Source organism: Eptesicus fuscus, chromosome 14 (genome assembly GCF_027574615.1).
Source record: "Eptesicus fuscus isolate TK198812 chromosome 14, DD_ASM_mEF_20220401, whole genome shotgun sequence".
Lineage (NCBI taxonomy): Eukaryota > Metazoa > Chordata > Mammalia > Chiroptera > Vespertilionidae > Eptesicus > Eptesicus fuscus.
The window spans coordinates 43,872,997-43,889,140 of record NC_072486.1 but is presented as its reverse complement, the minus strand read 5'-3'; the positions used below and the strand labels follow the sequence as shown (position 1 = coordinate 43,889,140).

The following is a 16,144-nucleotide window of genomic DNA, read 5'->3' as shown; positions in this document are numbered from 1 at the left end:
CTAAGCCACCAGCCACGGCTGGTTAAGAAATTTTAATGCATATGTAGTTTATTTATATGAGAGGAAATAAATATTTTCTAACATAAATTAAATAAATGATTGTTCATGGATTACCAGTTATTTAAAAGAAATGTTAAAATACATTTTATCTGAAGGGGAAGAATTCATTTTGCTTTATATAAAATTTACAATTTTCTTTTACTTTGATTTAGTTTTTGTGATTATGTTTTCTAATTAAGATATTCTCAAATCTGACAAAAATATTAATACTCTTGAAATATAATAATGTCCTTTAGAGGTTTATTATGTTCCTATCTTACTGCTGTGAGTCTTTGTGACCAGGAGGTCATAATGACAAGTATTTTGCCGACTCAGTTTCTTTGACATATGTCTGCATAGTGGGTCAGACAGTTTTGGATTTAATATGCCACAGTTGATTACTATTAACTGTAAGTGTGTGTAATCCTGTTCTCAACTTCTGAAGTTATTTTACCAGTGTGGTTGTAGCAGTTGATACACCTAGTTGGAAAAGTGAAACATGAAGATCTTACCTTGAGCTATGGTTGTAGTTACCGATAATCACCGAGGGAACCATCTCTGGGTCCCCCTTAAGAAATATGTTTTGAGTCTTGGACAGATAAATCCATGGCAGCTGTCATTTTCTCTGCTTTCTGTGCAGGAAGAAGAGAGTGAAGAGGAACCCAAACTTAAGTATGAAAGACTTTCCAATGGGGTAACTGACATCCTTCAGAAGGATGCTGCTAGCTGCATGACAGTCCATGACAAGGTAAGGTAGCCCTTGTAGGTGATTCTTGTGTAAGTCATTCTATTGTAAGTTTGCTTATACTTTGGAGTCCTGATGCTTTCAGTGGTGATTTTTCACTGTAATTGTGTCTTCTGCCACTCTTCCTCTCTTCTTCCTCACCACAAAAATCCAAATAATGACCAAAAAAATTATATACATGTATTTGTACACACACAGAGAGCACACTGTACTGGTGTATCAAGTAGAATTTAGACAAGGATGGATGTACAAGATTTATAGTAAGTGGTTCTTGGAAAGACTATCACTTAATTCCTCAATTCATAAGTAGTAGAATAGAAAAGTATTAAGGTTAGAAATAGTGTGGAACTCAGTGCTTTCATAAGAGTAGAAGGGATTATGTTGGAGGTATTAGGAATCAGTAGAATGACCCCACATTGTTACATATACACTGAGTGGCCAGATTATTATGATCTCTAAACGCATAATAATCTGGCCATTCAGTGTATATCCTATATAATAAGAGGCTAATATGCAAATTGTCCCCTCGACCAGGAGTTCGACCAAAAGGCAGGCCAGCAAACCGCCCATGTCCCCTCCCCCTGGCCAGGCTGGCCGGACCCCACCCATGCACGAATTCATGCACTGGGCCTCTAACACACACACACACACACACACACACACACACACACACACACACATACACACACACACACACACACACACTGAGTGGCCAGGTTATTATGCGTTCAGAGATCATAATAATCTGACCGCTCAGTGTATATTATATGAATTAATTAATCTATTCCACATCTGAGTCTTTGCTGTAACAAAGCCCCCACCAACTTTCTGAGTCCAGACTGAGTACTGTACAGCACCCTTAGCCCATTCTTGGACCAAAACAAAATGTGTCATAATTGGAGTATTGGAAGCCAGGCAGTTTCAACTATTGCCCTGTGAGCCCCAGGAGTGAGCCTTTGTCCTCCACAAGAGGCAGACTCCCCAACTTTGATCCACTTCCTGGCTTTATCCTTTGTTGCCATCAGTGTTGCTCATCCTCCTCCTTTTCCCACCCAGTTCCTTTGTACTTCAAATTTCATTCCATTGTAAGCAGATTCCTGTACTCACTCAACCTGTCACTAGAACATTTGCTAACTCTAGTTTTACCAGAAGCACCCTTCTTGAGGTGCCTGCCTTTTAGCTGCACCACCATCTACCCCCTCATACCCTCCCGCCCCCCATTGCTGCCATCTCCCAACTTCCTTGTCACTTTCCTTTATTCACTGAAGACTGGCCTTGCAGTTCTTCAACCTAATTTAATTACACTTCTGCCCGGTTTCGTCTCCCGCCATTAAGGCCACACTCCGGATGGTGTCAGGACCTGGAACCTGAGGATCTTTAAATATACTCTGTTTGTCAGGCTTCTGTGTCAATTTTTCTAAGCCTGTTCTGTGACTTTATAGAGCCCTGATCTCTAATCCATTCTTTTTTAAAATTTTCTATCAAATGGTTAACTATCCTAACTTCACCAGCATCTTCAGTTCTCTGATACCCCTGCCCTACGTTGTGTCCCTCAGCCACTAAAAATGCTGTTATTTATTTGTTCTTCATCAGTTTCTTTAGTCCTCAACCCTCCTTCTCAATCACTATCCCTTCACTTTTAGAGGATGATGTCATTTCTATTTAATTAAGAAAATTGAAACTATCAGGCATGATCAACCTCAGTTCCTGACCCCTTTCCCAACTCACCTGAATCCATACCCATCTTTCTTTTCTTCTTCCTGTTCAAGGGCCTTTTAGTCTACTTTTATTCTTCATTTCACCTCATTTTCTACCTTCTCTCCTAGTGATATATGCTATGTCATGGAACAGACCTAACTCTGGCCCCACATAATCACTAATCTACTTTTTCTTTTTATAGATTTGCCTATATTGGATATTTCATGTAAATGGACTCATAGAGTTTGGTCTCTTGTGTCTGGCTTCTTTCACTTCTTTCACAAGATTCCTTGTGATATAGCATGTATCAGTATTTCATTCCTTTTTATTGCTGAATAGTATTCCATTGTATAAACATAGCACATTTTGTCTATCCATTAACCAGATGATGGACATTTTGCTGCTTTTAAAACTGTGGATTTCGCCTTCTCAAAACTTCTTTATCATGACACCATTCTGTTTTATGTTCTTGATCTTTCTGTTACTCCCTCCGGTTCCTTCCCTTACTTTTACCTCCACCTTTCCCCTACATGTTGGTTTTCCCAAGGTTTGGTCCATTGTCTACATTTCTTCTAATTTTGTGATTTTCAGTTGCATGATTTCTATGACCACCAACGCTGCCTCTTCCAGAATATTGTACTTATTTATCCATCTCTATCTTTTGTTCTGTTTTGACCTGAAACTCAGCATGTTCGTAATGAACTCATCTTTTCCCTCTAATCTTGCATCTATTTTTTGTTCTCTATCACATTTGGTGGCATCTGCATCTCCTCTGTCATGTAAGCCAAAGCTAACCCTTCTCCTCTAACACCCAGTCATTCCCTAAGTCATGGTGCTCTTACCACCTTGCCCTAGCTGAAGTCCTCATCTTCCGTCTGTACTTATGTGTCTAATCTTTCTACTTTTAACCCATTTGCCACCTGATTGCCAAAATGATCTGTTGAAAGTACATATTTTAAAACCTTGCATAATTTTCATTATCTACTAAATAGAGTCAAAGTTTCTTAATGTAGTATGTAAGACTCTGTGATCTTGCCCTCTGTGTAATTGGCCTTGTGTCTTACCACTTTCTGTCATAAGTGTGGTGCTCTCACAGTCGTGCTTGGCTGTTGTTGTTTTTTTAATTTTTAAAAATTTTTTATTGATTTCAGAGAGGAAGGGAAAAGGAGAGAGAGAGAGAGATAGAAACATCAGTGATGGGAGAGAATCATTGATGGACTGCCTCTTGCAGACACCCCACTGGGGATCGAGCCTGCAACCTGGGCATGTGCCCTTACCCGGAATCAAAACCGGGACCCTTCAGTCCACAGGCTGATGCTCTATCCACTGAGCCAAACCAGCTAGGGCGTGCTTGGCTGTTTTTACTCATAACATCTCTTGCCTGGATTCCACCCCATCTCAGCTGCTTGAGTTCACTCCCATCCTGAGTCCTTTGCTTTTAGTTTAGGCATTGTTTATTTCTCCCTGGAACTAATGCACACACTGTGAACCAGTCTATTTTCCTTCAACGATTTGCTTTCATTCTAGTCCATTCCTAACAGTTCTTTCTTTTTCTAGAAACTCACATCTGATCGTATAATCCTTCCTAGAATTCTTCATTGGCTACCTGATGTCTTCATGATTTGGACACACATACTCCCTTCCTTTAACTTTTCTACCTTTCATCTCCATAAATATCAATGCCTTCTATTAACCAATCTTTCCTGCCCCATTGCCTGTCTCCTCCCCTGGGCATGAACCGGGTGCTTCTGTCATGTAAAACTGTGTGTAATTTCTTGACTTTTACTGCTTTTTTTGCTCTGTGCCTTTGAGCAAGTTGTATTCACTCTGCCTAAAATGGTTTTTACCACAAGTCTGCCTCATATGCCTCAGAGCCTATATTGTCCATCTCTTTCAAAGTTCAAAGTTCAGCACAGTTGACATCTTTGATGTTTCATAAAGTTCTTAGAGATATTCCATTTTAAGTAACCTTCTTAAATTTAATTATAATTAATCATATTTTTATATCTTTCTCCCTCATTGTAGTGTCACCCCTTTAAATCACACTTGCTTATTGTCTAAGCATATTTTAGGTGCTTTTGTGTTTTGTGCGTTGAATGAACTATTGAATGGATGAAATGAGAACAAAGTTTACCTGCTCGGACATCACACTTTATCAACACTATACTTAAACCAACTTGGTCAAGGAGCCTGACAGTTGGAACTATAATCTGTGCTAACTTTTAGAGCATACACTCTTGATCTGAGGCTCATGTTTCTTTTTATGAGATTTCTGGTGCAGGGGAGAGTATTTTAACTCTTAATTCTGTACCTAGCTCTGCCATTCATTGACTGTTTCCAGGGAAGACACATGAACTCCCCGACTTACCTCCTCTCATGTAATTGAAGGCACTCTCTGCTTTGATACTAAAAATGCTATGTGAAACAGATAATATACAGCTGACCACATTTGAAATGTTTCCTCTGTGGTCCAAAGGACGGCTTGTCACTTCTACTTGTTTACGTACAAAACGCCCAGTCACCCTCACCAGTCTGGCTCACTGGATAGAGTGTTGGCCTGCAGACTGAAGGGTCCCGGGTTCGATTCTGGTCTAGGGCATATGCCTGAGTTGCTGGCTCGATCCCTAGTATGGAACATGCAGGAGGCAGCCAATCAATGATTCTCTCTCATCATTGATGTTTCTCTCTCTCCCTTCCTTCCTCTCTGAAATCAATAAAAATGTATTTAAAAAGGAAACAAAAAAAAACAACAACAAAAAGCCCAGTAAAAGCAGTTATGTTAGGGGAGTGTTCAAAAGGATTGGGTGCACAATCTGATACTTTATAAAATGAATAAAGTTTCTGTAATTAAACCTGGAAGGAGCTAATAAAGCTTTATTTATTCTTTGCTCATCCTGGATTGGAGGTGCTGTCAGGATAAAAAAAAATTCAATAGCTACAAATTTTAATGACTGGAAAGATAGTCACATTTAAAGGACTTGTATTTACATTTGTGATTTGTGGCCAATTTTGCCTTTTTGTGTGTGTTGTATTTTAAGTATGTCAAAAGCATTAGCAAATGTAAGTATGACTCATCAATAACTTACATAGTTAAATAAATTTTTGAAGACCTCTCCAATTGGCTTATCAAACTTGGATTTTTTTTAAGCACATAAAGTTATTTCTAAAAGAGAACAGCAGTAATTTATCTAATTTAAATGATTAAATGTTTTTGTAAACAAAAGTAGCTTATCATGAAAACCACTCCTTCCCCTCCTCCCCAATATTCTAAAGTAATTATAGTTTTAGGTTAAACTGTAAAATCAAAATAATTATTTTATGTTTCAGATCTTAAATATTAAGTGGATTAAACTAGTAATTAATAAAATAAGAAAAAGGGAAGGGATTAATGTTTGGATAAAGTACCCTACATAGAACCTTAAAAACTAATAAAATAAAATAAAATGTAATTGGAAGTTCAAATATGTCCTTCACAGAGATATCAGAGAATAACCTAGTAGTAAAGTGTTTTAAGGCTCCAACCCGCCTTAGTTTTCTAACAAACTAAATACAGTATTTATGAGGAAGTCTGTACTTCAGAGTACTTGGTATATTGAGGTAGAGTACTATTTGGTTTTAGTTAGTATTGTATGGTGTGTGTTTTTTTAATTCAAATATGGTGAGTATCGCTGTAGAGAAAAATATTACAACCATCTGAGTCCTCTGTTTCGGATTAGAATGTTCTTTTGTTTTGGAGAAAATATCCTGGTTTTGTTTATATATGCAACTAATTTCCCCCCAGAATTACCTCTTGGCCCTTCCCTTTCCAGGGCCCAGGCATCCTCTTTTCACCAGGCTTGTGTCTGCCCTGGATGAGTAATCGGCATGGCACCTGGTGCATTCAGGCAGGCCTGTGCAGTGGAATCGTCATACCTAGTTATGTCTGCACATCTGATGTTTTATTAACCAGTATTGATTTTTTTACCCAGGGGACTTTTTTCTTCTTTAAAAAAGGCAACCTTGCAGGAGTGAAAGGCATTGCTGGGGATGAATTTCTAATGAACCCCTTCTTTTCCCTTTTTGTGACTCCTCTTTAAGGTAGCTTCATATTTTAAGTGCCTGAACTGAAATTACGTTTTAAGCAATTCCATTTTGATAAATCTTTTTAAATCTTGACTTTCTATAAGGTTATTTTTAAAAGATTGTGCTGCTTGACTGAAATGCTTAGTAGTGCCTATAAATTTGAGCATTTCATTATAGGTTGCAATGAAGCATGCTTACATGCAATGAAATAGAGAATTTGGAACTATTTGAGTAGTATGTAAAGAAATAAAAAGGAAGAAAAATCTCATGTCATATCAGGTAGTCCTAAAGTTTCTTCTGGTTTATTTAGGTTAGTGCAGATTAAAGGAACAGTGGGAGTTATGAACTAGTTTCATATCATAAGATGAATATGGAGCTCAGCAGTTATTTTGTGACAGAAAAGGATTTTTTTTTGGTATTAGAATATAAACATTTACACTCAGTATTATACATTAACTTTTATAGAGGCATTCTAATGCTAACTGATAGTATAAGTACATCTGAGATTTTTCATCTCTAGATATGGCATGGGTTTTTCTTTCTAAAATAATAGTACTTTGTCGTTTGTGTGTATATAGGTTGAATTTAAATGATAGCACAAATTTACACATTTGCCATAAATTGAGGCGAGTTGCTTAATAATTCCCTTCTGACTTTGAGTTCAACCTTAGGTTGGTCATGCTTTCATAGCTGCATTTTAATTTGCTGCCTCAGTCCATCAGGCATTGTGTACAGACCACATACACACCATTAGTTGTCAGTAGATGAGGGTCCTCATGAGTCATTCTGACAGCTGGCTTGCACTATCACAATAAAGTAGGTCCTGTCCTGTTATTTCCCTGAAGCTGGAAATAGACCGTCTCCGAGGACTGGATATCTTCTAAGGCATTACAGATCACTTATGCATTAAGAGTCTTGAGTTTGAAAATGGTTTTATTAGTAATTGTGTTTTAATGGTACATTAATAAACTGACCTCTTTGTTCTTCTTACAGTTTTTGGCACTGGGCACACATTATGGCAAGGTTTATTTACTTGATGTCCAGGGGAACATCACTCAGAAGTTTGATGTGGTACGTATACAGTATAAAATAATGTATGAGCTAAATATCAAGCAAAAACTTGTGTTTCAGAATATTAGCAGTTTGTTTTAATAGCATAAAAGATATTTATCGATTAAATCAGAGTGCTAAGAGCATATATTATACATATATAGATATATACTTATATAACTGAATTTATAGTATATGCTAAAAATTTTAAAGGTAAACTTATAAAGAAAAAGGTCTGTTTATATGTATACATTATAAATTTTGACTGGATTATCTTTTACATACAAATTCCATTTAAAATGTACTTTTATAAATGTATTTAATTGCATTTCTTTAGTTAATAATAGTCATCCATTTTAATTTAAGTGGAGCATTTAAAATACTCCTATATGTGTTTTTTTAAAATTATAACACTATACAATGTCTAGGTGAAATGTTATTAAAAGAAAAACCTTTTATTAATAACTAGGGGCCCAGTGCACGAATTCATGCACCTTGAAAGGAATTGTGGGCCGTGAGGCTGCGGTGGGCACAGGAATGGGTCTTGGCCCATCCTCTGCGCCCCCACCCAGCCCCTCCTTCCATGGCCCCTGGTCCCCTGCCTGCCAGCAACCCCACTCCCACTGCTGCCGCCGCTCCTATGCGCTGACGGCGCTGGCCCCAATCGCACCCGCTGACGGCGCAGAATGATTGGGGCCAGCGCCAGCAGTGGGTGCGAGCAGCGGCTGCTGCCCGGATCGCCCCTCAGGAGCAGGGGGGTGTGGAGAAGCCCTGAGGGTTGATTGGGGCCAGCAGCCACTGCTGGCATCTGCTGACAGCGCTGAGTGATCGGGGCCGGCGTCAGGCACCAGCAGTGGGTGTGAGTGGGGCCAGCGCGGGCAGTAGGTGCAAGCACCGGGCGGGACTGTGGCGCGGGGGAGCAAAGAATTTTCAGTAACCAGCAGAGGCTCTCCCTGATGACAGCAACTGGCACCCCGCCTTGGTCTGGTGCCCCCACTCACCTGCTCTACCATCCCACCACGGCCAATGCCCACCATGTTCCGCACTCTGCCACCTGCTGCTGACACCCGCCATGTTCCATGCGCACCTCCTGGTGGTCAGCGCACATCATAGCAACCAGTTGTTTGGTTGTTTGGTTGTTCCACCCTTCGGTCTATTTGCATATTAGGGTTTTATATAGATAGATAATGGTGTTAATTTTACATACTTGGGGGTTTGTGGAACCTTTAAAGTGTGAACCCCTTATTTGGTCACTGGTGTCAATTGTAAGTGCTTGCCCCCTCATCTCCATCTCATCCTATATAAAAAAAAAGGCTAATATGCAAATTGTCCCCTTGGCCAGGAGTTCGACCAGCAGGCAGGCCAGCCAATTGCCCTTGTCCCCTCTCCCTGGCCAGGCTGGCCGGACCCCACCCATGCACGAATTCATGCACCGGGCCTCTAATACACACACACACACACACACACACACACACACACACACACACACACTGAGTGGCCAGATTATTATGCGTTCAGAGATCATAATAATCTGGCCACTCAGTGTGTGTGCGTGTGTGTGTGTGTGTGTGTGTGTGTGTGTGTGTGTGTATAATTTAGCCATAAAAAAGAAATCCTGTCATTTATGACAACACAGATGGACCTTGAAGGCATTATGCTGAGTGAAATAAGTCAGACAGAAAAGGACAAATACTGTATGATCTCTCTTCTATATGGGATTCCTGTTATGTTCCCAGTACAGGAGCTCAAAAATATTCCCCAAATATCACTCTGTTGAACTACAGATGAGTCTCCTCACAGTGATTTCAAACTAGCTATAGTGCTTCAAGTAGCTTTATGGTTCATCATAGCTTTCCCTTGATGCTGCAAAATTACTGTGAATAAATGTGAAATGATTACTTGAAGGTACAGAGTACACTGCTTACATGTATCTCCAGATAGCCTTCATAAATATTCTGTAAATCCCACAGGAAAAATACAGTTTAATAGTAAAAAATACATTTAAGTATCTCTAATTAGCCACTTTAACTTCCACTCTAATGATAAAAAAATAAATTACCCGGTACAAAATGAATGTCCTTGATTTAAACTCTTAACTAATATCTTGGAAATAATCTAACAGAAATAAAAATAATTTGGGAATGAGAAGAATGGAAAGAAGTTTTGAGGAAGATTCACCTCTTTGGAAGAAAACAATTTTGTCCGTTTCTTGTGTCATCACTGTTCCAAGTTAACACTTGGGTTTAAATTTTCTGCAGTTAAATTTATAAGCAGTTTATATATCAGTCTTTGCTGTTCATTATAAACATTCCTCAATACCTTTTAATAAAGTTTAAAAAACATCCTCTAACAGGAGTTCCTAACCACCTCCCCCATAAGAGCACATTGGGTGTGACTTAGATGCAGTAAGCTTACAAGGACCATTTGCAACCACATCTGACCCCTCTGGCCCCAGGCTGCTGTCCCTGCCCGCCGCCCAAGACCAACAGCCCCTGTGCCCAGCTGAGGGGTGAAAGGCTCAGACTTGCACCCCCTGCTGTGCACTGCCAGGATGGTACACCCTCAGCAGAGGCAGGGGCAGGGACCAGCCTTTCCGTCTGCAGAAGGCTTATTAGATAGATGTTCGTTTTCTAAATCCTAACAACCTTTAAAAACACAGGGAGGATTTGGAGGGGATTGCTTCCTAGGAAGCTGGCATACTGCTGATTCCTAGAGCTGTTTTCCTTTTGTTAAACTTCATCTTCTGCCTTGCCTGCCGCATCCCAGCAGAGAATGGTAGGAGGCTGGCTTGCACACAACATGCATTCAAGACAGTTATTCACAATCTGGGCACAGATTAAAATGTTGCTTCGATAAAAGGCTAAATCAGGCTATTGGTCCACATTTCCTCTTTTATTCACGTGCTGTCAGTATGCTCGATCAGGTGCACATTAAGATGGTAAATGTTACCCTTATGAGACTTGCGCATCATGGAAACACTATTCACATTTCAGACAGTGACCTGGGGATGCTACAAACTTGCAGTTGTCCTCTCTAGAGAGATGGGTGAATAGCTAACTGGAGTCAGAGCTCGTTCTCCCCAGAGCTTGCAACGCCCACTTGCTAAACAGTTCAGAGTAGACATTTTGGGGAGGTCTCCCTTGATGCTTTGGATGGTTGTCTACAGTACTAAGTTCGACAGATGAGTGAGGAAAACTTTAGAAGGAACATCTAAAGTAAATCAGTTTGAGCAACAGCATAAGGAGCCAGCCAACCTTCTCTTTCTGATATCCATACTAGAATTGCTGAGCTCTTGCCAGCTACCAGACGCTATGCCGTTGGTAGGCCTGATACCATTGTAAAACAGTCTGTTTTACTGAAAAACCATTGTTAAGAGAATTTGTGTGTTCGGTACATAAATGACCTGAAAAATACAACTGACAGTTTTCAAAATGGTGAAAAATAAATGTGTGAAGTCTAATTAAGTTTATTTGTTTTTAAATGGAGCCAATTTTCCTTGCTTATACATGTATCCAAAAAAGATACAAAGAAAGAAGTGATTAAAAAAAAAAAAAAAAAAGGAAAGCAGATTACCAGACAAAGCAAAGTTATTAGAATATTGCAAGGGAATAGTGCAGAAGAGAAATTTACTAATAAGTGCATTTAACGAAAGAGGAACTAATATTACCTAAACCCTACATGATACAAAGAGGCCTGCCTTCAAGGTATTTTACATACAATCTGCAATCCCAGCACTTGCTAAGACCTCTATTTTAGAATTTAACACATCATATTATAGATCATTGTTTACATGACTAGCTCCACAACTAATTACACCTGAGATCAGGGGGCTGCATCGAATTATTCTTTCTGTCCCCTGCACATCCTTACAGAAGGTTTGCTGAAGGCGTAGGAAACAATCACTGAATATGAAATATGAATTCCCTGTGTGGGGTCACAAGGAAGGTGTCGCAAAGCAGGCGGGACACTGGGCATTTCCATAGGCAAAGGTGGGAAAGCACATTTCAGCAGTAGCGAAAGTACCAGGCCGGCTGCACTGCAGCCACGATGCGGAGAAGACTGTGGCCCAGACAGCGGGAGCCCTCAGGGCTGCCGAGAAGAGCTCTGTTTTATTCCACAGGCATCAAGGAGGCACTCAAGTGTGTTTAGTCAGGGGAGTAACCAAATCCCAGCCCTCCTGTGGGAAGATTACTTGGGCAGCTCTGCGAAGGATGGATTAGGAGAGACGTGAGGTGGGGAGATCAGTTGGGTTTCACTGCAATAACCCAGGTGAGATTCAGTAAAGACTTGAGCAAGGGTGGTGGCAAAATACGAAACCAGCAAAAGAAAGAACGAGCTAAGAGAAGAATCTAGGGCCTTTACAGGGAATAATGGAGGATATAAACAGCACAGAAAGGGAAGTAAACACTAAGGAGCAGAAAAGATGAGGCCTTCTGAGGAGATGCTATTCATCAGTTAGGCAAAGATTGGCTTTTTCTTGGCTACAGTATTTAGATTTAAAAAAAAAAATCCACCTTTACTTTGGCCCACTAGACCCCACTGATAAAGAAACAAGGACTTAGGAAAGATGCACCATCTAATTAAAAGGCAGGACCTTGTTGGGAGCAGTAATTATTATTATCCTATCTAATAAAAGAGTAATATGCAAATTGACTGTCTCTCCAACACACAAGATGACTGCCCCCATGTGGATACAAGATGGCCACCACAAGATGGCCAGCAAGGGAGGGCAATTGGGAGGCACCAGGCCTGCAAGGGAGGGCAGTTGGGAGGGACCAGGCCTTCAAGGGAGGGCAGTTGTGGGCAATCAAGCCTGCAGTGGAGAGCAGTTAGGGGTGACCAGGCCGGCAGAGGAGGGAAGTTGTGGGCAACCAGGCCTGCAGGGAAGGGCAGTTGGGGGGGACTCAGGCCTTCAGGGGAGAGTAGTTGGGGGGTACCAAGCCTGCAGGGGAGGGCAGTTGGGGTGACCAGGCCTGCAGGGGAGGGCATTTAGGGGTGACTAGGCCTGCAGGGGAGGGCATTTAGGGGTGACCAAGCCTTCAGGGGAGGGCAGTTAGGGGCAATCAGGCTGGCAGGGGAGCAGTTAGACATCAATTAGGCTGGCAGGGGAGTGGTTAGGGGGTGATCAGGCTGGCAGGCAGAAGCGGTTAGGGGCAATCAGGAAGGCAGGCAGGCAAGCAGTTGGGAGCCAGCAGTCCTGGATTGTGAGAGCGATGTCCGACTGCCCGTTTAGGCCCGATCCCGGTAGGATCGGGCCTAAACGGGCAGTCGGACATTCCTCGAGGGGTCCCAGATTGGAGAGGGTGCAGGCTGGGCTGAGGGACACACCCCCATGCACGAATTTTATGCACTGGGCCTCTAGTTTCAAATAATAGTTTAGAATAGAAATAAATACTGATGTTTTAATGCTAAAATAGGTTTAACTGAAAGGTGGACACCATGAATAAGGTTTCCTCTGCAGCTGGCCATGCTGTCAAGATTCCTAGCCTACAGGGTTCTAACACGACAATTCCAGAAACCAAAATACTTTTTTTCCCAGAGAACATTGCCCTAGAGCAGGCATGTCAAACTCATGGCCTGCGGGTCATATGCCTCATTTATTTGGCCCATGTAAGCCTTTGAGTTTGACATGCTTGTCCTAGAGTATATATATATTTTTTTCTATGAGTTAATATAACAGAAATGGGATCATCACCCTAGAAACCATGTAATTAGAAAAGGAACAATAAATGCATGATTATTCTTTAAGATTAAGTCGTAGAGGGCTTCCCCTTAAACCACCCAAGTCCTAAGCATCTGTTATGCAACACCTTTGAGGTCAAACTTCATGAACAAAATCAGCTCAAGAAAGCCAAGCGTGGTGCAAATCCATGATGACTGCAAAGCTATGTGAACCTCTCAGCAGGGCCCACAGATATCTTTGCTTAATTTCTCCATATGCAAGATACCATCAGTGACAAAGGAATAATCTGTTAGGAGAAAAGACATTCTTAGTTTTTTCTCAATTTTATTTGCAACTTAATAGCAGCAGCATTGCTAATGCATTCTATTTATCTAAAAACATTTGAAAAAGTAAAGCCTTTGTGTTTTCACAAATGGGGAAAAAAAATCACCTATCTGAAAAGGGCAATACAGATACTTTAAATAGCTGAGAGCAACTTATTAATCAAATAGAAAATGCCTAACTTGTTTTTCATATATAAGCTGAAGACATTTTAAATCATCACAAATTCAGCTGTACCTTTGCCACAGAAATTATTGTTATAAAGCTCTCCAGTGTAAAAACATTGCTTTATCAATTCCCCTTTTAAGTCATTTCCCAAGTAGATTGTCATCTCTCAACAGTTCTCAAAAGAAGCATCTTGTAAACCAAGTTGCTACGTCTCTACTAAAAAATTCCTGGAATCAATTCACTAGACCTGCACTGGGAACCATTTCACAGAGCCTAGTTACATAAGTAAGCATGTTCTTAACACACCAAAGAAATAAACCTATTTGTTCCACATATGGACTCCAAGAAGAAAGAATTTGACCTGAATCCCCAAAAGAAATTTATTAGCTGAGATGGACTCCTCATGGTCAACCAGGGCCCTGTCAGTCTTCATTTCCAATCATCACAACAGTACTTCTCTTTCTGCATCCGTTCTGGGGTTTTATTTTTTACTAGAGGCCCAGTCCAGGACCTCCTCAGGGGATGTCTGACTGACGGCTTAGGCCTGCTCCCCGGGGGACCAGGCCTAAGCTGGCAGTCAGACATCCCTCTGGCAGCCTGGGGTGTCCATTAGTCAGACATCCTTAGTACTGCCACTGGCCAGCCATGAGCCAGCTTCTGGCTGAGCGGAGCTCCCCCTGTGAAAGTGTACTGACCATCAGGGGGCAGCTTCTGCATTGAGCCTCTGTCCCCTGGTGGTCAGTGCACATCATAGCGACTGGTCGTTCTGCTGTTAGGGTCAATTTACATATTACCCTTTTATTATATAGGGTATCTTTTTCTTATTTGATTGTACTGTCTAGGACCTTTAATAAGGTATTGTTTCCAAAGAGGAAACTCTCAACATTTCATCAGTATGTTAGGTTGGTAGTATTTAATTTAATAGCAGCATGTCCTTCATCTTTTATTGTAGGATTTTTTTTTCCAGTTTCTTCCCTTAGTATTTATTATGCATATTCTCTTGACATTTAAAAGTGTTTTAGGTTTCTTCAATGTGTTCATGTTTTATTATAGCCTTTAAAAAAACTGATGTGCTAGATAAGAATAGTTTATTTAGCTCTTGTCACAAGATCATAAATAACAAAAAGGTTCCTTATTATTTTATTCTTTTTTTCAACAGTGTTTATGTAGCTCATTGTGGTAAATTCAATAATAGAGAGAATGTGGTTGTCTCTACTGAGGGAAGAGAGGTTGGAAGAAAGCAGTGATCAGCAGGGTCAGTTGTCACAGTGGCTGAGAGGGTGAAAGAGGTCTCATTACATGAGCTCCAGAAAGTTCTTGGTGGCTTTAGGGAGAATAATTGGCAATGGAGGGGTGGGCAACAACTAGTTGTCATGGCGTTTAGGAGTGACAGGGATACAAGGCCGTGGGGACATTGAGCAGATCTCCCAAGGAACTATGGAGGACGTTTACATCTTTACTTTTGCTTTCACTGAATCCATAATTTGAGACTTTCACGAGTTCTCTAATTTCAAGATTGCCTGTTGATAAATTTATTCCACCTTTATTTAAAGGATTTCATGTGAAACTAGAGGTGAAATCCAGGAGCAAAGGAGAAGATTTGAGAATTTATAGTTAAAAGTAAGGCATTTTCGTTCATAGAGTAAGTCAGTGAGAAAATAAATGTGTTTTTTTTAGGTTTAAAAAAACCCCCACATAATTAGGTGTATTTTTCAGAGACTTCTTAAATCGTAATGGAGGTCTTGCTTATCTTAGAGTGTATCATCAGGGAAGAGTAACACAAGCAGTAAAATGAGCTTTTCCCAAGTATAAAGAACAGACTTTTGCTTTTCCCACATGTAACGTAAGTGCAGTTTGCTGGCTAACTGTGACTAAAGAGCATGAAGCTGCATGAACAGACAGCCATGTGGATGTTGGGATTGCTAACGAGTGGATCTCTGACCGAAGGAAAATGAAATTCCATCTTCTGTTCCTTATTCATTCCACCCAGCGTCCATGGGGATGCAGCATTTGTGAAGGAATCAATTATCCATTTGTTAGTCGGAGGACCCTTACAAATTATACATTAGCAGATTGATTTCTTAGGTTCACTGTTGGGGGACCGATAGCTTAAGGTGGGATGATGAGAAGTACCAAGGGAAAAGAAGTTGCCACAAAGAACACTATTAAAAGCAGCTTTCGAAATGACCGTGAATTTATTCCTAATTGAAGAGCTGACATAATCCATACTAAGTGTATTTATTTCAAGCATTTTACATTAGGTAATTGATTATCACATGAGGAGTACATGTTGGTAATTTTGCCTTTTCTTTACATTTAAGAACTTGAGACCACCTGTAGTGGACTTGGACTTAGAAGGTATATGCAAGTCCTTGCCC

General features: G+C 40.5%; 1 protein-coding gene across 1 annotated transcript in view; it reads left to right on the top strand.

The window, feature by feature from the left end:
- VPS41 (VPS41 subunit of HOPS complex) overlaps window positions 1-16,144 on the top strand; it is a 141,622-nt gene that overhangs the window by 31,624 nt on the left and 93,854 nt on the right. Inside the window, exons 3-4 of the mRNA XM_008151427.3 lie at window positions 680-787; window positions 7,538-7,615. Coding sequence (XP_008149649.2) covers window positions 680-787; window positions 7,538-7,615 — 186 coding nt within the window. The remainder of the gene's footprint in view (window positions 1-679; window positions 788-7,537; window positions 7,616-16,144) is intronic.